The following is a 23,960-nucleotide window of genomic DNA, read 5'->3' on the forward strand; positions in this document are numbered from 1 at the left end:
TCTTATATATTATTTTGTTTTTTAAAAATTTACAATATGTATAAATTGTATGTACACTCCCAGCTCAAACTTTATTTTATAATTATATTCTGTAATACCTTTGCAAGACCCAAGCACCAATGAGATCCTTTCTTTCACTCACAGAAAAAATGTGCACAAAAATGGTCTGGGATTTTGAAAGTAGGGTTTTCAGTTTTATACTTGATCTTTTAGTTTGAGATGTTAAAGACCAAGTATTTATTAGTTTAACAATCTTTTGTTTAAAGTATTTTAATTATTGAATGGGTCACTTATATAGATTTTTTTTTTAATTTTGACAACCAATTAAGCATTTAAATAGAATTTATAGATGGCAGGATATACTATAAATTAAATAAAAACCACTGTGAAAGTTAAGGTGTTTTTATTACAGTTTTAGTAATTATTGCAATGTGCTATTATATATACAAATTGGTATCCTAATCTGTCTTATTTTTTGGTGATGGAAAGATGACCATTCTATATTTACAGATATGTTAATAAACTCTTTCCTTGAATTAAAATGGAAATATTTTTTCTCAGTAATTTTGTTCTGGATTGGATATTAAGAGATGCATATTTTTAAGGTACTAATAACTTTGCTATGACAATTAAAATGCCAACATGCAAGAAACTACTTGAACATCTGAGAAAATATTTTAAGAGAATTGCATCAGAATAGATAACTGCATCAGGATTACAATACAATGTATTGATCTAGGAAGTTAATCAACTGACCAATTACTGGAGTAAACCAACACCATAATTTTAAAAGGTCTGATCTTCTCCTTTAGTTAAATACTAAAATGTATGATAAATGCATTGTTATAACACAACCATAATAAAATCTAGCAAATCTCAGAAATGTACATGATATTAACTAAAAATTATCTTTAATTTCATGACTTATCTTAAAATTATAAACCTTAGTTGAATCCCAGCCTTTTTCTGGGACTGTGTGGCAGCTACAATAGTCCTATTTTTTGCTGCACAGAAAAAGGAAACTAAATAAAACAAATGCCTTTTATATCTGCCTTTTTTCTGCACTGCAATATTATTTATATATTTCTACTAGTCTTGCTTTACTATATACATAAAGCTAAGTGTAAACCTGTCAAATGTAATTTATACTTTTTAGAAAAAACAGAAGGCGTAATAAATAGCAATAATAAATAAATATCAATAATGCTATAGTAATTGCAGAATTTCAGCCTCCATCAAATTCAAGTTACATTTCTGTTGGAGAGCAAAATGTTTAAATATCCACTTTTGTCCTTAACTCAAGAAAACTGGAGGTGGGGGGAGAGAATAAGAGCATGATTATACAACACGTTTTTCTTTTCGATAAAAACTTTATAGCAGGGGTGGGGAACTGAATTTGCTGCCTGCCACACAAAAACACTTAATGGATGGAATTTTATCATATGGTAGGACTTTAGGGGAGAAATCCCTCCCTCAAAGCTCTGCCCCCATCACCCTCTAGACATCTTTCCTTTGTTCTGATTGAGGTTGGAAATGATAACTCCTCTCCTCCTATTCAGGAAGGCACAGAGTGGTCCCCATTTTCCTCTGTGCATGAAAGTGAGGAAGCCTTTAGAACAAGGCCTTGTTTGAAATCCTGATGGCTACATGGAGAAGCTTGACAGCTGCATTAAATCTACAAGTTGGGAGTTTATAGCTTAATTCAAATATTTTAGTTGAACTCAGAAGGCAAATGAGGATTCTACTACTTCTTTCTCACACTGGTTAGAACAAACTAAATTGTGTGGCATGAGTGTATTTTTTAATAAACTCTTACATGGTTACATTTCCACACAAATTAAACTTTTAATTACATGTAGGATAACAATGATGAAAGATTTATATTGACCAAGCTTAAAATCTGTTCTCCTGGCCCTGGAAAAAATTCTTGGAAGCTTAATAAGCTGCACACTAGCGTAGTGACTGCTGACATATATTTAAACCAGATTGGACTCTAGAAGAACACAAGACCTTTATGGTCTTAAGCCACAATTTATGGCTTCTCAAAATTGTTCACGTACTCTAACATACAGAAAACTCTCCATATGATCATTGTCTACCTGTGTGAGAAGCTTTTTGTTAGAGAAGGGAATGTCTGTAAAAATACAACTTCTTGTATGCACTAATGTATTATTTTTCTAGACAAACTACAGAACAAATAATGAAGAGTGAATGGTTTGAGAGGAAAGGGAAGACTAAAAAGGGAATGTGTTAATCTGTGCACAGATGAGGTGGAAGCTAGGACAGTTTGCAAGGATAGAAAGTTATGAGGAGGTATAGTGAATGGTGCTGGTGTAAAGATTCCTTCCCTTTTCGCTTACCTCCTGCTATTTTGTTTACTACTCTCTACTTTTCTTCTGCACTTTGCATAATCTGAAAGGGAACAGAGTGATGGGTATGGATGTATGCGTGTATGTGGAGAAGAAGGTCCATTTTGGTAAGTTCCTATATCTAACTTGTTTAATGGTAAGTTACAAAATTGTTAAAGACTGCATATTTTTAAATAAAGAAAACAGCTTCTTAAATATATGGTCAATTCCATTCTAGGAAAACTCAACTCATGAAGTAAACAGATTGAAAATACTGTGCTTATGTGAACTAAAACCCCATGTTCTTATATAAAACGAAGAACAAAAATGATTATGCCTTACGGCACTAAAAACTAAGAAGGTGATAAAATATATTAAAACTAAAGATAATGCAGAGTAGAAACATTTTAATTAAAGCTCAGTAGAATTAGTTAAAGAAATTTTTGAGGAATGTGAGCCTGATGAACTTATAAAAATATAGATAAATGTTTACTTAGAAAAAAAAAACTAACAAAGAGGTAAGTGAGAGAGATCTGGATTTTTCTAATACTTCATTGAAAAATACTGAGGAAGAAACCAGCTCCACTGTGGACTTAGGATATGCTTACAGGCAAATAATATACTGTGTCAAGGACAATCAGCCAAGTCTTGATAGGAAAAGTGACTTCAAATGAAATATAGAAAATAAAAGATATAAAAATAAGCCTGATATTACTTTCACATATAAATGCTGTACAAAATTTATTACTTCTGAATAAATTTATTTCCATTTTCCTATTGCTGCAACAAGAAAACTGTTGCAAGGAGTTGGGGGTGGGGAAACAGATATTTCTGTCTTGATCTTTTCTGCAAACTCTACTCCAGAAGTTTTTAATTTTTTTCAACAGGTTCATTTAGCATATATTAACACCAAGAAATATAAAGAATGGTTTAAAAAGTATTAGTTATTTAGCAAACTATTAACCTTCTTCAATTAGCAAAGTCCATAGCTGCAGTTCCAAGTTCACTAACCAAATACTAAACATAGAACAAAGATTCAAGATTCTGTTCTATGCTGATCATTATACAGATCATTGGCTATTCTAGTCCACTACTGCTTACTTTGGCCATACTTTTCTCCAAGATTTCCAGCAAAAATCTTTCTCAACCATGTCCTACTAGAGACTTTCCCAATTTTCAGTGTAAAGAATGCAACCAGGCACATTATATGGTATTGAATGTAATTCTTCCTACAAACGTATTAAAGCAAATGATTGATGAAAGATTTTTAAACCCATTGCAGAAAAAGAACAATCCTTACTTTATGTATACAGCTTGTCATTAGAACATCTTCATTTAATTCATATTATACACATCTATTTCTTAATCACTAGCTTCTACTTGAATACTTCTTAATGGGGGAACACAGCAATGGACAAATGAATATAGTCAAGAAGCTACTTCCTTAAATGATTTTATTAATTAGAAGCAACATCTTATGTTGAAGTAATAAAAATGCGGATTGCTGGAATTGTTTATACACATTATCATGACACAGTTTACACATATACATGCATGGCTATACCAAAGCCAATCCAGAGCCCAATGCATCAAAATGACCTACTGTTTCAAAGCTTCCTTTATGCATCAGATCAATTGGAGGCCTGAAGAGATCTGCAAGGGTGGTGAGCTTCTTATCTATGGCTCCTCCATTTCTCAATTCTTGCTCCTGCCGAACTGTACAGCCCCAAAAGAAAAACAAAGGAGGAAGACAAAATGTTCACAAGAGCAGGCTCAGTTACTTTCATCAACTACAAAGTACATTCCTAATGTGAATAGCCTAAAACAGCTTTCTACTAAATATCTTTTAGTAATAGCCATCACATGTTTATATATTTTAGGCATGAAAGCCGGCTTGGTGACTTTGGGCCAGTCACTCTCTCAGCCCAACCTACCTCACAGGATTGTTGTGGGTAAAATAGGAGGCAAGAGTATTACGTATGTTTGCTACCTTAAACTATATACAAAAAAGGTGGGGTAAAATCACCATCATCATCATCATCATCATCATCATCTTGCCCAGCAACAGATATTCTGTTCCTAAATGTATCATTTAAATATTACAGAATTATAGTTTTTGGCCTACTGGCAGACTTTTTTGTCCCCCTCCTTTAGTATCAAAGCAATGTGTTATTAAATATGACATCAACCAGCTCTTTTTAATAATTAAATTCTTGGTTTCCAAAAAGTGAGGTAGGAACAGAAAATTTCTCTGGTATGTAGTTTTTAATCCTTTCATCCAATTCTTGCCATTCTTTATCTACTCCTTTTATCTATATGTAAGTTGAAGTCTAACCTAGTTGCAATTGTTCTACTGCTTTCCTTTCACTATAAATACTCCCTCGTTACAAGGTTACCTAATATCATACCACAACTATGACTGTACATTATATTTCGTACTGTAATGATTCATTAATTGTGGACTTGCTGTATTATCCAAAATGCATTAGTACTATTTATTCCTTCTGTTACTTAATACTGTCATAAATGTGTCCTTTTTCATTTATCCTGAATGTTTAATTCTGTGAAAGTCAATTCATGATTGGGAAATGTAAATTACTTCATTTTTAAAGGAAAAAGGTATAGGGCAGACCAAAACAAAAACTGCAATGCAAAACAAACATTTGCATTTTTGCAACTGCTTGTTCAGATTCAGATTCCATTAGAACCTGCTTTTTATCATAACCTAGTATGGAGACTGGATATCAGAATCATTTAAAAGGAATAGCAATGGGACAACTATAATTTGCTTACAGTTAAAAGCTTCCTTTTCTGTAGTTCTCATGCCAAAGCTGGCATCACTTCTTAAACTCAAAGAGTTTACATTTAGGAGTTATTTTGCTAATACTATTAAACAATTAAAAATACTGCTACAGAGAAACCATAGAAATCAGTTTGCGAATATAAAGTTACACAACGTTACTATGTATATGGTTGAATGCCAAAAAAAAAAAGATTAAATAAACAAAAACAATTTTTCACAGGCATAACCTCTTTATATGCATGGAATAGTTGATGACTTGATAATTCTTCCTTTACATTGAATTTGAGACATACATCTTCTGTATTAATGAAGTGGGGTAAATGTTTTCACTCAACATTCAAATTGTTTATTAGAAAACGAATGTCTTCTTGCATATAGCAGAAATTGTTGATTGTAAAATTATACAGAATCTCATAATTTAAATAAAATTAGCCAAATTGATTCCAAAGTTATTCATAATTACATATAAACGTGCTCACATCAATGTAAGGAACCCTTTGAAAGAATTGGATTAAAGATTCTGGTCATTACTGAATTGAATTCGCAGTGATACTCAGAAGTGACAGAAACACAAAACTCCCTATCATCTCCCAAACTATAAGAGATTTTAATTCCTCCAAAAGTATTAGAATTGATATTTTGACCAGGAAATTTTTTTGCTTAAACACCCAACAGTCAATAATGCAAGATATGCTGTAATTAAAAAATGAACAGGGTTTTTTTTCCCCTTTGGTACAGATGTTGGAAAAGAGTACAATATGCATATAGTATATAAAATCACTAGGCATTAATTGCACACCTAGCTTATTCTAGTTCATTAATATTTAATACAAGGCCCCAACTGAGAATGTGATATAAAGGTCAAATTGTGGTTTGGTTTATTAGCTTGTGAAAGTGCTTCAGATGAAAGAAGCAAAAGGCATTCATATTATTCTTTGATTCATGGGGGATTTGCAGCAACTGGAGAGGATTATTACTGGTAAAGGGATGTGTGTCAGATTTCTGTCTGGAAATAGCTAAACCAAGTAGTTAGTCTTTCAAGTTCTGGTTAGCAATATTTATTGGTGAGTGGTTTATTTTCAAACAAGGCCCTTATATGTAGATATTTTATGGCAGCAAACCCAATGCTCATACACTTGTGCTGTTACAATGAAAGTAGATGGAAAGGAAGCTGGAAGCATGTTGCTTTTTGTAAAGATGGGACTATGCATCTGTAACTCCAGCCCTTTTATCAATCTGAGAAATGACTCTCATAAGAATCCCAATTGTGGAGCCTTACAATACCATAAATAAGTTAGTTACTGCAATTAAACTGATTCTCAAATCCCAGTCATAATAAAAACTAAAGGTAAGGAGGAGGAGCTCAGTATCTGGAGACTGCATCCATTCAGTTTTCTTGGCAGTAAAATTGAAGGGGCTTGCCACTGCTGCCTTGTCTTTCTTCTTTTTTTTTTTTTAATACTTACCAGTCTAGCCTTTAATTCCTGGAATCCAACGATATGTAACTTGGATTTCTCTGACTGCACCTACATTTTCCTATGCTGATATGGAGACTATTCTTACTTCAAAATTATAACTTCTTTAGAAAGCAATGTCTTGCACATATGGAAATATAAAGCATTTACTGTGTGAAGATGGGCTTTTTAAAATTTTATTTTCCTTGCATTTGTTTGAACTCTACTGTAGAGCCATTACTAAAAATTCTAAGGGGCCTATAATCTTATCCTTGGACACAAACCATTAAAAGAAACCAGAGTTATGTGAATATAATTATCCACAGATACCTACTAGTTTCTGTCTGGAAATCCCGAAAGCCATCAAATATCGAACGAGCTGGTCTGCGTCTTTTTGGTGCTTAATAGAAACAGAATTTAATAAACAGATTAGTAATAAAATCTTATAATACGGCGACATTGTGGATTTGGAATACAGACCCATACTCAAAGATGTATACAAATTCCAGGTCACCAATAATGCATTATGCTAATTTGTTTCATACATGAACTCATTAGTTCTTATGTTTCCAGTTCCTGTATGTGTATCTTGATGTATATTTGAACATAAAATATTTACAGGTTGCTATTCCATCTCAATGCTTCTGAGGCAGCTTATGGACTCAAAATAAATAAAAATTGCTCCCCACCCTACCCCCAGTTCAAAAAAGCATAAAATAAGAAAGGCTGGAGCAGCAATATCCATCAGGATAATACAATACAATGATGAGCCAAAGTTAAAACAATTAAAGGCCAATTAAAATAAACCAATTGTTACAAAAGTCTGCAATGTTCAGGTCACATGAACATAAGGAAGGTATGGAGAACTGCTGGTCTGTGAAGCAAATATGACTTATAGAACATACCATCTGGCCCATGAATGCTTTTGTTCTGTTCTACCCCACTAGCCAGTACCACCCAAAGCAATCCTGCTTGAATTTCTCAGTGGAACGACTGTTCCTTTTGAATCACAGAACATAAGGGTTAGGAGGGATTTGGACATCATCTACTCCAAGGCAGTGCAGGAGTGCACTTCTAGAGCCTTTGTTGCAGGAACATTCCAGGTGGAAAAGCTGCAGTAGCAAACAGGTTACAGTTATCATACAGTCTAGGACAGATTCAAAGTGGTCAAATAGAAGAGCCTGAGAACAAATCTTGAGGCTGTTATACAATTCACTACTATATCAATGGCAGACATGCTTTATTTTACTGCTGTTGTAACTTGCTTACTGACACATACTAACCCTAGAAAAATAGTCAACATCACAGAAAAAATACCTATTTGATAGTCACATTAAATTTGAAAGAAAATCTATTATAGCCTCCCCAGATGTGGCCACAGAAATATTTCTTCATCTCAACCCACTTGCCCTTGTAGATACGAACAGGTTTTACATTCTAAATGTGTGTATGGCTACATGGCTCACCAGCCATTTAATTTTATCCATGTTTGATTCAGAAATAAATCCCATTAATGCCACTGGAACTTTATAGTATGTATTCAAAAGATAGGTATCTGACTTTGGAAAAATGAACTGTAGAGACACATTGGCATACAGGTAGTCCTCGACTTATGACAACTGGGACCAGAATTTCCATCACTAAGCAATACAGTCGTAAAGTGCAACTGCATTGCTTAATAACAGCAATCCTTGCAGTCCTAGTTGCCATCGTTAACTGAATCCCACGGTCATTAGGCGAGGCAAGTTCCTGCCGGCTTCCTACAACCAAAGTCAGTGGGGAAGCCGACAGGAAGTTGCCAGTCCCAGGCTGGCAGTAGGTAAGTGGCTACTGCCGGGGGGGCGAGTGAGTGGGAGCTTTGGGGTGCATGGAAGGGTGCTTGAGAGTTGTGTAGGTCAGGGAGAGTACGCGAGAGGTGCTGCACGGGGAAGCTTACCCTATCGACTTGTGACCTTCCCTGTCAGCTTTCCCGCTGACTTTCTGGGGAAGCTGGCAGGGAAGGTTGCAAATGGCAATCATGTGATCACAGGGTGCTTGGCAACCAGTTGTAAGCATGAGCAGGTTGCCAAGCGCCCAGATCGCAATCACATGACCACAGGGGTGGTGGTATAGCTGTAACTCTGAGAACTGGTCATAAGTCTTCTTTTTCAGCATTGTTGGAACTTCAAACAGTCGCTGAACAAATAGTTGTAAGTCAAGGACTACCTTAAAGAAGGGGGAGATATTCCAGAGTTTGGCTCTTTCAAACTACACAAGAATGATCCAGCTGATACTATCTATTTGGACTTTTCAAAACTCCCTAATAATGTTCTTCACCAATGAATCTTGAGTAAACTGGAAACTGGCCAAAGAATAGGAAATAGTTGAACTAAATGGGCAATTTTCAAATCAGACAGATATTCAATGGGATCCCACAGGAATCAGCTTTGGTAGAGTATGTTTACATTTATTTATAGACAATCAGGAGTTAGAGGCAAACAGGAAGGTAGCCAAGTTTGCTTATAATACCAAACTAATCAGGCTGGTGAAAACAGTGGGATCGTGAAGAGCCTCACGTGAATCTCTCCAAACTGGTTGAATATTTATGTTAAATGTGGCTCACAATGAGAAAATGCAAAGAGGTGCATTCTGGCACAAAAAATACAAACTCTACCTATGGAGGTTGCCATTATGGAGTCACCTACGGCAGTGACTAATTAGAAAAGAGACCATGGAGTCATGAAGGATAGTTCTATGAAAACATCTAGATAGTAGCTGCTATAAAAATGGCAACCTCCATGTCTGGAATGATAAGGAAGGAAATGAATAGCCAACATACTACTGCTTATATAGAAATCCATGGTGAGACCATACCACAGATAGAAATGGATATAAAATAGACATTTTGGCTGGTTGGCAAGACAAAAAAACTGTGTTCTTAACTAGTCTCTTACAAGATTTTTGCAGCTGAAGTATTTTGCAGCTGAAGTGTTTTGAAGCTGTAGTGTTTTTCACCACTCATTGGACCACTTACAAAACAAACCCCAATGGATTTTATTTCTTCTTTAAATACAAGTGAAGAACAGGGTAAGGAAAGTCCCTTATTTTAAAGATGTGACAGATTAATCATCTTTCAGACTCTTGTCTGATGGATAAGCAATATGTGTAGCAATACAACTCCCATCATTCTCAACCAGTATTAATGTAAGATGCAGAAAGATAGCGTAAAGACAATTAGGATGGATAGTTATATGGTGGAAAAGGACAGTATGGAGAGAGAAGCAGCAATGGAGACCAATTCGTTTGGATGCTGGTATCCTGTTGCCTGGATGGAAGATTTGGTCTAGCTGGAAGCTGTTTCTGAGTTGAGCCAAAAGAATGCCTGGAGCCTGGTAAGCAGATTGCACACTGGAGTTGCTGCACTGAGCTGTATGTCCAATGTTGTGGCTCCCATAACCATTTGACTGATCTTCTGGATTTGGAGCAAGATGGTGGACTGAGACACAGATTCATGATGGCCTCATCCAAAAGTCAAGTCTGTCTGGCACAGTGAAGGACTGTGTGTGTTGTTGTGAAGTTACTGTTCCTAGAGAAAACAAAGGATGTGGCCATCCTTGGAATTTCAGAGTCATTCCCAGGGTAAAAGAAGAACAGCAGCCACAAGAATGTACCTAGAGCTTATAGAGGGTAAATGGGGAGCCAGAGGTGGAAATCACTGCCAATTCTTCTACCTTGGTGGTCCAGAAGATGCAAGAGGGACTGCTACATGGTTGCAATTGGGGTGGGACAGAGGAATAAAGACCAATAAGGCATGTTAAGGAGACCAGGACTGGAGAAAAGGAGACTAGAGAGGCTTGGCTTTATAAAAGGCCTTGGATTCATTGCTGACCAATTTCGGGGATGGGGGAGTCTGGCAATGAAGAGAGTCTTGAAGATTCATCATTATGCCACCTAAAACAGAAATAACTCCTGTTGGGTGGGCTCTGGACTCTCAGCAAAGCTATCCCCAGGTGGGAGACAGGATTGGCAGCAGAGAGGCTCCTAGCTATCATGCAAGAATGGGTGCAGGACTGCTCTGCTGCTGGGCATTGTGAGAATGTGCTCAGTTGTGGGAAGCCCTATGGGCTGGAATTGGTGGTGGAAAGGTGGGAGGTGGTTGCAAATTGGGGATTGAAGGAAGACTGCTTGTAATGGCAGTGCCATATTGCTGACCAATGGGCTTGGTTAGTATGTGGATGTTGCAGATGTTACTGAAGGTTAGTGATTAGACAGTAGCGGACCTTATTTGTAGCTCAACTGTGATGGGTCAAAAGATATACAGTGGGGGAAATCAGTTGTGCTGTTACAGGACAAAGGAGGTCATCTCCTCTTATGGTGTGATGGAATGTGAGGGTGACCTTGGAACTCCCCCTCCTTGGGGGAGGGGAGAGAAATGCCACCTAGGGAACAATCAGATAAAAGAGAAAGGAGTCCACAACAGAGTAACAGCCAGAAAAAGAAACTTATGAAGGACCGGCCCTAACTACTCAGGCAGTAAATAGGGAGGGAAGGAGATTTGTACTTTCAGACTTGCAAGATTCTGTTAATGTAGCCTTACAATAAAGTAGAATGAGCTAATCTAGTCATGTTTTCTGTCTGGTTTACCTGGGAGGGCTGACATATGGACCAACTGCATCTTCTGCAAGTTCAGGTGGCCAGGGTTGGGAAGAGATCACCAGCCACCAGGGAGACTGGTACAGTAGCAGGATCCCTAGTTTGTCTCTATGGCCAGCTAACAAACTGGCACTCATACTGGTACCTCAGGATCAGAACCCATTTTTACACGAAGAATGTCCTTTAGGATCAATTCCTTCCTCAGCCTTAGCATTGAGCCTGCTACAAGGCCCAAAACTCGGACAAGCAAGTCTCTGAGAAGGTGACATCACTCTCTTTGCCCAAGCAGATCTTGGTAATGCATGCTGGATTTGTTTGCTTGTCTGTTACCAAACTGTGAATATACATGGCCTTACTGCAGACAGACCTGAGATTTACCTTCAACAGCCTGAGACCAAGCCTCATTTTTTAAAAAATGCCATTTCTTATATTTTTTATTTACTATCATTTATACTGATAGTAAGCTTGCTTGGCAGCACTGCCTCCTCAGAGAAATGCTATAAATAACTGCAATAAAGAGATACAAAGGTATAGTATTACATTTCTTTACTCTTAGGCTCATTCTGTGGCAATTGTTAAATGACTGCATAGAGGCTCTGTTATGGCCTAATTGTTTGCTATGGAAGACAGAGCTCCTCAAAAAAACCCAAACAAACAAACAAAACCCTGTATATGTAATTAAGAGTGGTGATGGTGGAGGAAATATGTGTAAAGATAACCAATAGTGAGCATGAGTGAACGAGGCATAATGAATTTGTGATAATTTTGAGAAAGAAGAATGTGTAATGATTCTGTTCCAATTTGCTATTACCATGCAGTCCTGAAAAGAATATCCCAAGGATGTGTGACTCTTTACTACTCACTCTGGTGGAAAGACGCCAGCACAGAAAAGGCTTTTTATCCCCATGCTTTCCGTACTGACAGAGCACAGCATATGCTATAGGCTATACATATCAAGAAATAGATGCTAAAAACAGCTATAACTATAAAATCCCTTCCATTCTGACATGTTATTTTGTGTCTGGCTGCATCAAGGTATAATATGCTGCTTTATCTGGTCATAATGTCCCTCTGTAGATTGAATCCTGCAGCATGGTCAGAGACAATTTTTAAACATAAGTCCAAGAGCCGCTTATGATAATAAACAGGAAGACTCCCAAATGTACCAGGGCTAATTTACCATACTTTGAGGGCATCCAGATTAAAAATTACTTTACATAACTAAACAGAAATAGAAAGCCTATTAAACACAATGTTACTAGAAATTACTACTGTAGTGATATTAAAACTCCTCTGCCTCAGTTCCTTATTTACAAAATAAAAGCAGTAACAGAAATGAACTAGTAAAAAAATAATAGCAGAATATATGATATATTAAAATATATTAGCAGGGTACTAATTAAGAAAAGTTGCCTGTTACGCATATTCCTCAGTACTATAAGATCCCTGATCCCATTGTAAGGACAGTGAATAATGGCAACGGAGGAATTTTGGCAACGTTTCTGTTCATTCTTTGAAGATCAAATATAAATATAAAAAAGAAACTTACCACCAAATAAGGGTTCTGGTTCTACCAGAATTTCTTGTTTTTGAGGAATTGGTGCCCTCACTTCATCTCTACAAGGACAAAAACACATAATTGCTTGAAAATGTCAGTATTATTTCGGCAGTATTATTTGGGCAAGAGGAAAATTTATTCTTTATACCTATAGCTGAATTCATGCAATACAGCATGTCAAGTGTTGCTCTTTTGGTATAAACTACCCTACTGGAATTCCTGGTAGAAAACAAAATACAGATGTTCTCTAGCACACATAAATGGATTCTGTATAGAAACTGAAGACATATAATACAGGCAGTCTGTCAGCAGAGCTTTATTCCTTAAAACAGATCCTTACACAGCAACTCATATAAAGTTTACAAGATGGACTAGACAGCATCTAACCCAAATAAAATAAGGATTCTGAACACTAGTAATATTTATACATGCCTGTATATATCTTAAGGAATTCAGCATTCTGAAACAAATTTAGTTGATTTCCAGATGTTCAGTATCTTTTATGCATAACTGTAATATTTATTTTATTATTAAATATTATTAATAGCATTATGAAATGCCTCCTGAGACTGAGTTCTGAGACATAAGTTGCATATTTATTTTTATCTCATCTTTTCTTATAGAAAATGAACTGTTACTGATTTTTTCACATCAGAAAGAAGACCAATTAGACCCAAATGGGAACTAATGGAAATTTTAATAATAATGTATTATTTATTTAATCTACATACTAACCAAAGAACTAGACATAGATGCCTCAGCATTTCTCAAGCCTCTTCCTTTCAAATCAAACATTATTTAATAAGACTACATCAGCCAAAAAATCATCATGCATTCACAACTATTACGGAGAACAAGAAAAGAAAGAATGCATGAAAATTGTTCTTGTGATTACACAAAAGGAAAAAGTGTTCAAATGTCCTAGTTTTTACCATTTTACATCATGAACAAGATAAAATTTCCTGACATGTTTGCACACTTTATTCTTAATAAAACTGAAGAACTTCTAAAAAGGTAAGGGAAGAATCAACCTACGTACATTTACTTGCAAAATGTTAAAATCAGTTCTTAGATTAAACCAGTATTTACTAGAAAGCAGATAAACCAGCAGTAATTCCAAATGGGTCTTTGTCAATGAGCAGCAAGCAATTGTTGGGAATTCCAGGGGTCTCAGCTTCATTCCTGCAGTTCTGAACTAAAACAATTTTCCAGTGCTTCTAGACTGGCTGTGAGAGCCATTCTTGTATCTAACAATATATGCAGGTGCTATGCACTTGCATGTTGTTTGATAGAACAAATGAGGGAGGAGAGGTGTTGTGGAAACCAAATAATCCAAAAAAAGGAGACAAAGTATCACTTCTAAATGGGAGTGGAAATACTGGGCAAATGGAATATTGTAATGTTATTATACAAAATACAGATGAGCTACAATCAGCTGCAATGGCATTAAAGGTTTATTTTCAACATTAGCATTTGTGGCAGGGGAAAAATACATAAAATCATAAATAAATCAAACACAAACACAAATTATCAGGAAGAAAGAAAAATTATAATAGACTGCAATTCCCTTATTAAGTTTTTGTTTTGCACTCTACCAGCAATTCCGTAAAGTCTTATTTTTTATTTAATAAAAATATTACATAAATAATTTATTTCATATTCCATGCCTTGATTTGAAGCTAACCCCCACCTCCAAAAAGAGTAGATAAAATCTGTTTCCTCTAAGACCCTCTGAAACTGAAGCCCTAGGACCTTCTCCAAAACCTTCACAAGAGAAGGGAAGGTTGGAATTCAGCCAGTAGCTGTATCACATGGCTGGATCAAGAGATGGTCTTTTTAGAAGGGGACACATCACTGCTTCCTTCAAGACTGAAGGCATCACTCCTTTCCCCAGAAAAGCATTATCAGCCTCTCAGAACCAGCCACACACATCCCACCTAACCTCATAAATCAGGCAGGTGGGGAATGGCAGAGCTTATGCTGCAGATTTATTTACTTCCTCAGTCTCTGGAAATTCAAAAGAATCAGACTAGCAGGATGTTGCCGGAATCATCTTGTTAGAATAATTACATTATTCTCTGTTAATTTTGTTAATTGGTAGTGGTAATACAGGAGCTTTGATTTAAAAGTATTGATGATTAAATAGATGCCTACAGTAACAATAGAATGGAAGCAGCTAAATAAGAAAAACTAAGAACTTAAAAGCAAAAATATCTGAACTATATGTACAAATTTCAAAGATAACTATTCATCCTATTTACAAAACTACATACTCTGTATGTGGTCGCAGGTTTGATACACTTGCAGAACTAGTGCTGGGTTCTTCAGCAATTCCTCCACCATCGAGGAACATAGTGACAGCCATTTCGAGATTATTGTTGCATGCTTCAAGCATATGCTTGCCTACACTTTCACTGGCACCTGTAACACAATAAAAACCATATTAAGTTTCAATAAAACTTTGAAAGACAGAGAAAAGCACATATTAATTCAATAAAGTTAATATAATGTATTCTTACAATAAACTAAATATCTATTGTTTTATGTTTTAAAAAACTGATACAATCCAAGTCATATTGATAAGACAAATGTTTTGTTTTATTTGGTGCCTTTGTTTCAATCCTGACTCCTGATGATTTATCGACAGGTCCATATAATTGTCTCTGGCAACATTACTGAAGTGGTTTGCCATTGTCTTCTTCTGGGAAGTTTTTCCACTAAGGCTGAGAGAGAGTGACTGGGTCGCCTAAGGTCACCTATTAGCTTCTGTGTCTAAGGCCAGTCTAGAACATGGGTTTTCTCGCTCCTATTGTCTTTTCTTTTCTGCATGAAGAAGAGGGCTGTCAGAGTCAGTGCGTATATAAATCTTACCAATAACAGAAACATTTCAATATACTTTTCTTTGCTAGATTTTAGTATACTTTGTCACTATCTCCTCTCAAACATCTTTTGTTAATTACAGAGGACTCAACTGAGTATTCCTATGAGATTTAGAGCAAAGACAACAATCTATATAATCCAATGAATTCAACAGACCTTTTACTGAAACCTGTAGCACCCAGAGAGGACTTTGGGGTATATGCGTGCCTCATATCCATAATAAATAAGTACTTATATTCCTGGAAGAGAAGAACCTTTAGATCTATATTAAATTATATCTGAAAAATTAAGGATTTAGCAGTAGTTCTCCTTTCCATGAACTACTACAGTTAAATTTAGTACATTTGTCTCAGAAATAATGGGATAATAGTTATATATAGAGATTGGACTACCTCAAACTTAATTGTAGTCCTTGGGACTAGTCACATTTCACATCATACACCATCAAAAACAGATGTAACATAGGCTTTATATCTACACAGTCTTCATTGTTACTTTTGAAAACCCATGCCTGATAAACATCTATTACAGTGGGGCAAAAAAGTATTTAGTCAGCCACCAATTGTGCAAGTTCTCCCACTTAAAAAGATGAGAGAGGCCTGTAATTTTCATCATAGGTATACCTCAACTATGAGAGACAAAATGGGGAAAAAAATCCAGAAAATCACATTGTCTGATTTTTAAAGAATTTATTTGCAAATCATGGTGGAAAACAAGTATTTGGTCACCTACAAACAAGCAAGATGTCTGGCTCTCACAGACCTGTAACTACTTCTTTAAGAGGCTCCTCTGTCCTCCACTCGTTACCTGTAGTAATGGCACCTGTTTGACCTTGTTATCAGTATAAAAGACACCTGTCCACAACCTCAAACAATCACACTCCAAACTCCATTATGGCCAAGACCAAAGAGCTGTCGAAGGACACCAGAAACAAAATTGTAGACCTGCACCAGGCTGGGAAGACTGAATCTGCAATAGGCAAGCAGCTTGGTGTGAAGAAATCAACTGTGGGAGCAATAATTAGAAAATGGAAGACATACAAGACCACTGATAATCTCCCTTGATCTGGGGCTCCATGCAAGATCTCACCCTGTGGGGTCAAAATGATCACAAGAATGGTGAGCAAAAATCCCAGAACCACACAGGGGGACCTAGTGAATGACCTGCAGAGAGCTGGGACCAAAGTAACAAAGGCTACCATCAGTAACACACTACGCTGCCAGGGACTCAAATCCTGCAGTGCCAGACGTGTCCCCCTGCTTAAGCCAGTACATGTCCGGGCCCGTCTGAAGTTTGCTAGAGAGCATTTGGATGATCCAGAAGAGGACTGGGAGAATGTCATATGGTGAGATGAAAGCAAAGTAGAACGTTTTGGTCTAAACTCAACTTGTTGTGTTTGGAGGAGAGAGAATGCTGAGTTGCATCCAAAGAACACCATACCTACTGTGAAGCATGGGGGTGGAAACATCATGCTTTGGGGCTGTTTTTCTGCAAAGGGACCAGGACGACTGATCTGTGTAAAGGAAAGAATGAATGGGGCCATGTATCGTGAGATTTTGAGTGAACACCTCCTTCTATCAGCAAGGGCATTGAAGATGAAATGTGGCTGGGTCTTTCAGCATGACAATGATCCCAAACACACCGCCCGGGCAACGAAGGAGTGGCTTCATAAACATTTCAAGGTCCTGGAGTGGCCTAGCCAGTCTCCAGATCTCAACCCCGTGGAAAACCTTTGGAGGGAGTTGAAAGTCTGTGTCGCCCAGCAACAGTCCCAAAACATCACGGCTCTAGAGGAGATCTGCATGGAGGAATGGGCCAAAATACCAGCAACAGTGTGTGAAAACCTTGTGAAGACTTACAGAAAACGTTTGACCTCTGTCATTGCCAACAAAGGATATATAACAAAGTATTGAGATGAACTTTTGATATTGACCAAATACTTGTTTTCCACCATGATTTGCAAATAAATTCTTTAAAAATCAGACAATGTGATTTTCTGGATTTTTTTCCTCATTTTGCCTCTCATAGTTGAGGTATACCTATGATGAAAATTACAGGCCTCTCTCATCTTTTTAAGTGGGAGAACTTGCACAATTGGTGGCTGACTAAATACTTTTTTGCCCCACTGTATATTTAACTACATTAATTAAGTTTTTTTTAATGTTAAAAAGGAACCATTTCATATACTTCTAGTATATTTATACTTAGCAGACGTCTCAATGAATATGAGAATATAGATGGACTTATACCATCCAACTAAGAATTCTTTCCAGGAGATCATTTCTCCAACAAGCAGAACAGGTACTGTATTATTAAGCAAATGACAGTATATTTGCCTTAATTCTTGACATCTGGTTCCTAAAAATGGAAGCAATTTCACTTTTACTTATTAAACTACAGTACATAATTAATGAATTCTGCAGACTGAGTAAAAGATTATTATACAAAGTTACAGAATTCAGAAACATATCAGTACCTGACTTGGGCCTGACACTACTTACTATACACTAAAATATGCATTAGGGTAACTAACTGGCCACAAGTCTCAGGAAGGAGAATGCCAGTGTTAGGGCTTCATGAACTTAGAAAATCCTAAATCAGTAGAGAAGCATTATGTACATTGGAAACTACTGGAAGATCTCAGAATGATTCAATGCAGGTTGGAGTTATTGCAAGAGGAATTTGGATAGTCTAAAACTACAGAGGGGCAATTCAATTAGACCATCTGATTTCATAAATTGGTCCAGATGCATCAGCAACATCTAAACCTCTTCAAATATGTTCTGGACGACTCCAGAAACACACACACATACATATTCAAGAAATAATTAAAAGGAATTGTTAACAATGGATATTAATACAGTGCTAGAAATCAGCAGTTAAAGGCTTAAAGAATATTATATTTCTTACAATCTTAAAATGGTATTAATTCAACAAAATATTATTCCTATTTAAAAAATATTTTTTGAGTGTCCAGTAAAGAGTTGGCTGTCAATTACATTATTTTGAAAGTATAAAAATAGTAGGAGGTACACTGAAATTAGCAGAGTAGGTGATTACAGAACTACTTTTAGTAATCTTTGAAAATTCCTGGAGGACCATTAAGGTCCCAGAAGACTAGAGGAGAAAAAAAAAATGTACTTCTCATGTTCAGAAAGAGGGATGAGGATGACCCAAGAAAGTATAGACTTGTCTGCTTGACATTTGGACCATGTCAGATCTTTGACATATTATAAAGGAGCATGCTTGTGTGCACTTAGATAGGCATGCTACAATTAACAGGACCAGCATGAGTTTGTCACAAACAAATTGTACTAGGCCAGCCTTACCTGTTTTTTGATAGTTACTAGCTTAGTAGATCAGGGAATGTCATAGACATTGTGTACCTGGACCTCAGCAAGTATCTCTGGTAAAACTGTAAAATATAGACTAGATTATGCTATTGCTAGATGGGCTTATAGCTGGATGTCTATACCCAAAGAATACTTATTACTGGCTCCACTTCAGCTTGAAGGAGAGTACTGAATGGAGTGCCAAAAACTTAATTATCCCGGGCCTCGCACTGTTCAATATTTTTATCAGTGACCTGGATGAGGGAGTTGAGAGGACACTTGTACAGTTTACAGTTGACACAAAGCTTGAAAGAGATGGCTAATATTTTAGTTGAAAGAAAAAAATATTCAAAAAGATATAAACAGGCTTGAAGAGTGGACTGAGAAGAATAAAATGGAATTTATCAAGGAGAAATGAAAAGTTCTGCATCGGGTAAGGAGACCTGGTTTGACAGTAATACACATGAAAGGGATCTATGTATCCTTATTAACAAACATGAGCCAGCGGTGTGATACAGCAGCCAAAAAGGCAAATACTATATTGGGGTGCATTAACAGAAGTACAGGGTCCAGATCATGGGAAGTAATTGTTCTACTCTATTCTGTCCTGGTGAGGTCCAATTTGGAGTACTGTGCTGAATTCTGGACACCACAGATCAAAAAGGACAGTGACAAATTGGAGCAAGTTCAAAGGAGGGGTACCAAGATGGTAAAGGATCTGGAAACTAAGCCTGAAGTTTAAAGGATCTGGATATGTTTCCTACAAAAAAAGACAAATGAAGGAAGATATGATAGCAGTCTTCATATATCTGAAGAATTTTCACACAGAAGAGAGAGTGGACTTGTTCTCTATTGCCCTAGAAGGCAGGAACAAAACCAAAAGGATAAAAGTTAAAGGAAACACATTTAGGCTAGATATCAAGAGGAACTTCCAAGTTGTATGAGTTGCTGGCCAGTGGAACAGGCTGCCACAGTGAAGTGTTGAGCTCTCCTTTATTAGGGGGCTTCAGACAGAGGCTGAATGGTGATCTTTAAGAGATATTTTAGTAGATCCTGGACTAACCAAGTAATTAAACTAGATGATCTCTAAGGTTCCTTCCAACTCTTATGATATGATGTAGGCTTGCCTAATTATCATCTTTTTTTGGTTTAATATCCATAGGTTTGTTAGTATGGTTTTGGGGCAAAATTTTTTGAGACAACAGCAGCAATTTCTAAAAATCTTTCATTAAACAACATATACACATTTGTGCTTGCCCATAAAGAGATAGAAACTGAATTATTTGGGAAAGGACTAGAGAGTTTGTTGTTTCTGTTGCTGACTACAAATTCCTGGACTGAGTATACTCAACTTTTTTTTTTTTTTAATCTCAGTGACTTAATAAAATCTGTAAAAGGTTGTATGGAGATTAGGAATTGAAGTTCAAGTTGTTATATTAGAAACTTTCAAAAATATAAGTTCAGCTAGTGAAAGAAACTAAGATAATACTTTTTTGAATGTTCAATATTATCATGGTGATCTAAAAGGTCCAATATCCCTTTTCAAGGGAATATCAGTTCCCTGAGGTATAGCTGCTTCAGTTTAAGGATTCAAGGGCACAGACCAATTAAAAAGGTTTGTGTGCGTGATTTAATCTTGTGCAATAGACTGTAAAACAAAACAGTGCTATCTCTCATTTAGTTGTTCTGCATTTAGCTTCTGCCTCTTATAGGAGGGAAAATCAGTTTTGAGACAGAACTGAGTTGGATGCAACAGAAGAAAAATAAAACGAAAGCCTCTAAAACATTAAACATTTTTTTCCTGGGAATATATTTTACAGCACCAATTAAACTTGCAATCTTCACAGTGCAATCCTATGCATGCTAATTCAGTAGTATATTCTACCAAGCCCAATGGAATTTATTCTCAGCTAAGTGTAGATACCATTCCAGTCTTCAGTTAGTCAGAACAGAAAAATGTACAGGAAATAAAAATAATCAGCATTAGACATCTCCAATACAAGGAAAGGCTTAAATGAATGGAGCTCTCTATACTTACCAGTAACACATAAAACTTTGAATAGGAAGAAAGAATTAAAAGCAATATTATCAAAGAAATTAGCAAAATAATTTTGAAAACTGAGAGCAGGATCAGTAAAGACCAAAATATTTTCTTACATAATGTATAATTAATCTCATAAGATTCAATGTAAAACAACTGCTAAGTTTAGGGAAATGTTACACGTTACCAGTAGCTACCAACAATAACAAAATCCTTTCCATACTCAAATTCTATATAGATTAATCTGATTGTCTTTTGATAATGTGGGTGACTAGTTTGGTTCATGCAGCAGTTTCATACAGATATAAGCTGCCTTATAATAACTCAGACAATCTTTTTTTGGTAGCTCAGTATTGTTTCTTCAACCTCATAGTCTTTAGATGTGTGTGGAATTAGATGTCTCACCATCCTCAGCAAGGATGGTATTTTGGTCAACCCTGACTACAGTTCTCCAGCATTTCATGTAATATTTTCTAATCCAGCAAAGATGTTAGGGACAAGACCTAGGCATTCTGCATGCACTCCAACCCTGAACCAAGCTCCTTCCTGAAATCTACTGATTGAACTGTTTGAACATCACTTGCACTCAGGAATTCAGTCAAGAAAATATGTTTTTGGCAAGTATCAGGCTACATTTTTAACAAACAGAATAGGCTTTAAAAAAGATCAGGTATCTCTCTTATTAGGCGTTTGTCCATCAGGAGCTTGTAACCCTTTTTTTTTGGATGAAACCTTTTTTTTCAGAGGCACTATCCCTTTGATTAACACCGAACAAGAAAGGATAATCAGTCATATTCTGCTTTTAATTCTAGAATGGATTAGATATTTGGCATGGATTGGTTACTGTTAAAAACAGAATAATAGATATTATGGATCTTCCTTCAAGACAACTGTTTCTCCCCACTCCAACCTTTGTTTTCTAATTATGTTCATGGTTTGGGACCTTCATATAGTCAGAACCGACATTTAATAGAAACGTAAAAATACTTTGGGAATGTTTTACCTTTACAATACTAACGTCCACGGCTAGAATGTTCACATCAGTCCTTTAAAACAGAATTCGGCTCTACGTATTATTTACCTCTGCTGATAACTATTAACTCCGACTTTAAATTTGCATTACAGAAACCAAGGTAAGACGGATGACGATCGTTTTCCTCTCACGCAGTTTGGAAATGAAATGGACTGGCATTTTGAAGGACAAAACTACGACCCATTTACTCGTCTATCACAAAAACAGCAATCAAACCACAAGTCTAACTCTTCCTGGAAAATGTCACACTGCGGTCCCCGAAGCAAATGACTGCTCATCTTATTTCTTCTCTCCCGCCTCCACAAAGGAATTTCCCCATAATTCCTTCTATGCATTATCTTCTCGAACTTCTATCTTTTTCTGCTCTCTCCGTAATATTTCCTTTTCGGTGCCACCTTAGTTTCCTTCTTCTCCCCCATCCCCGCGCCGGCCTACAGAAGCCCTTTCCCTTTTATCTCCCGCCAACTCCCTTGAAGACACTGTTTTGGTCCCCGCGCCACCTGCCCCCTCCCCAACTTAGCTGCACCGGACTCAAGCCTCCTGAGTTTATTCCATGTTTTCGCGCGCCTCACCCGTGATGGCGGTGAATTGCTGAATTAACCCTTTCAACACTGAGGCGGCAGCGGAGCCCCCGGGCGCCGCCATCTTGCCGCCTCTATCACCGAACAACACTCGCCACCTGCCGGTCCCAGTGCGCAGGCGCAGACCTACCGCGCCCCAATTCCCTTGCGCGCTTTCAATTTCAATATCAAGCGTAATGGAGAGCATGACGTAAAGGAGGAAGAAGCATATCGTCTGTCTCGAAATGGCATCGGAGATCTCAATTGCTGCTCTCTAGCGGCCGGAGGATTTCTGATCTGGCGCTTGACTTCAAAGAAGGCTGCTCTAGAAAATCCTCCATAGTTCTTCATCTTGTTCCAAGGGGATTTCCGCCTTACCTTATAGGGCGGTACCTACAAATGTAATAAATCTAAATAAATCGAATAAACCTAAGTGTGTAGCGTCGGGGTCTTCCCCCAATGTGCCATTACATTTGACACTGAGGTCTGGACTCTGAGCACAAGTACTAAGAGAACTTACTCGAATGAAACTATATGGAATGATTTCAATCAGAAAGGTATCCTAGGCCAAATTTCCATTAGTGTGGAAAACAGTAGTTTAAAAAGGCCTACCTATCCTGTGCAACACTGGAAAGCAATAACTATATTTGAAATAATTGGACCCAAGAACTGTTACAAAAGCAGGAGGAATTAAGGACATAAGCTACTAATAGTGTAAGAGTTTATGGCCAATAAAGGAGCTGCCTGAGAACATAAATTAACTCCTCCAATCTATAGGAAAGAACAAAAAGTATTTAACCACTTCAGATTAAATACTCTGGACAAATAATGTCACCCTAATTACATCTTCTAGACAATTTAAAGTTCATGTATTTTGGCTTATGTATTTGCATGCTGTAAGAATCTCTGGAGGCTAGTTTTGCCTTGTAAAATCATCTCAACATCCTGAAATTATAATTGGTAGTACTTTTTGATAAGAACTGTGACTTCGGCTTTTATCCATAGCTATATTTATTCTAAAAACTATTCTAAGAATTGATTCTAAGAACTAAAAATATATAAGCACAAGCCAGGAGGTATGCAAGTGTTTCAAATGTAGTTTTGGTTTTAAAGAGGTGACTGAGAAATTTCAGACAAATTTAGCAAAAACCAAAGTGGATTCTGAGAAATATACCCAAATGTTAGCCTGAAAACCAACACAAGAGGGTAGTGGTTAAGGTGCTAGCCTAGAAACAAGGAGACTGAGTCCTGCTTTAGGCATGAAAGTCAGCTGGGTGACTTTTGGGCATCACTCTCAGCCCAACCCCTCTCACAGGGCT

At 36.8% G+C, this 23,960-nt stretch overlaps 1 protein-coding gene across 3 annotated transcripts in view; it reads right to left on the reverse strand.

The window, feature by feature from the left end:
- UBXN7 (UBX domain protein 7) overlaps positions 1–22,767 on the reverse strand; it is a 37,429-nt gene extending 14,662 nt beyond the window's left edge. Inside the window, exons 1-5 of one of the 3 annotated variants that reach the window (XM_007431428.3) lie at positions 22,654–22,767; positions 15,069–15,216; positions 12,787–12,854; positions 6,940–7,005; positions 3,952–4,064 (exon numbers count right to left, since the gene is read on the reverse strand). In XM_007431428.3, the coding sequence (XP_007431490.1) occupies positions 3,952–4,064; positions 6,940–7,005; positions 12,787–12,854; positions 15,069–15,216; positions 22,654–22,726 (468 nt within the window). In that variant the 5' untranslated portion in view covers positions 22,727–22,767. Of the gene's footprint in view, positions 1–3,951; positions 4,065–6,939; positions 7,006–12,786; positions 12,855–15,068; positions 15,217–15,831; positions 16,160–22,051; positions 22,514–22,653 lie in introns of those variants that run through there. The other 2 variants (XM_025168682.2, XM_007431430.3) reach the window with 2 other exon arrangements.
- Between the last annotated feature and the right edge of the window lie 1,193 nt (positions 22,768–23,960).

Source organism: Python bivittatus, unplaced genomic scaffold, assembly GCF_059951505.1.
Source record: "Python bivittatus isolate LINGU-HERP-01145 unplaced genomic scaffold, Pbiv_v1 ctg000980_np1212, whole genome shotgun sequence".
NCBI lineage: Eukaryota > Metazoa > Chordata > Lepidosauria > Squamata > Pythonidae > Python > Python bivittatus.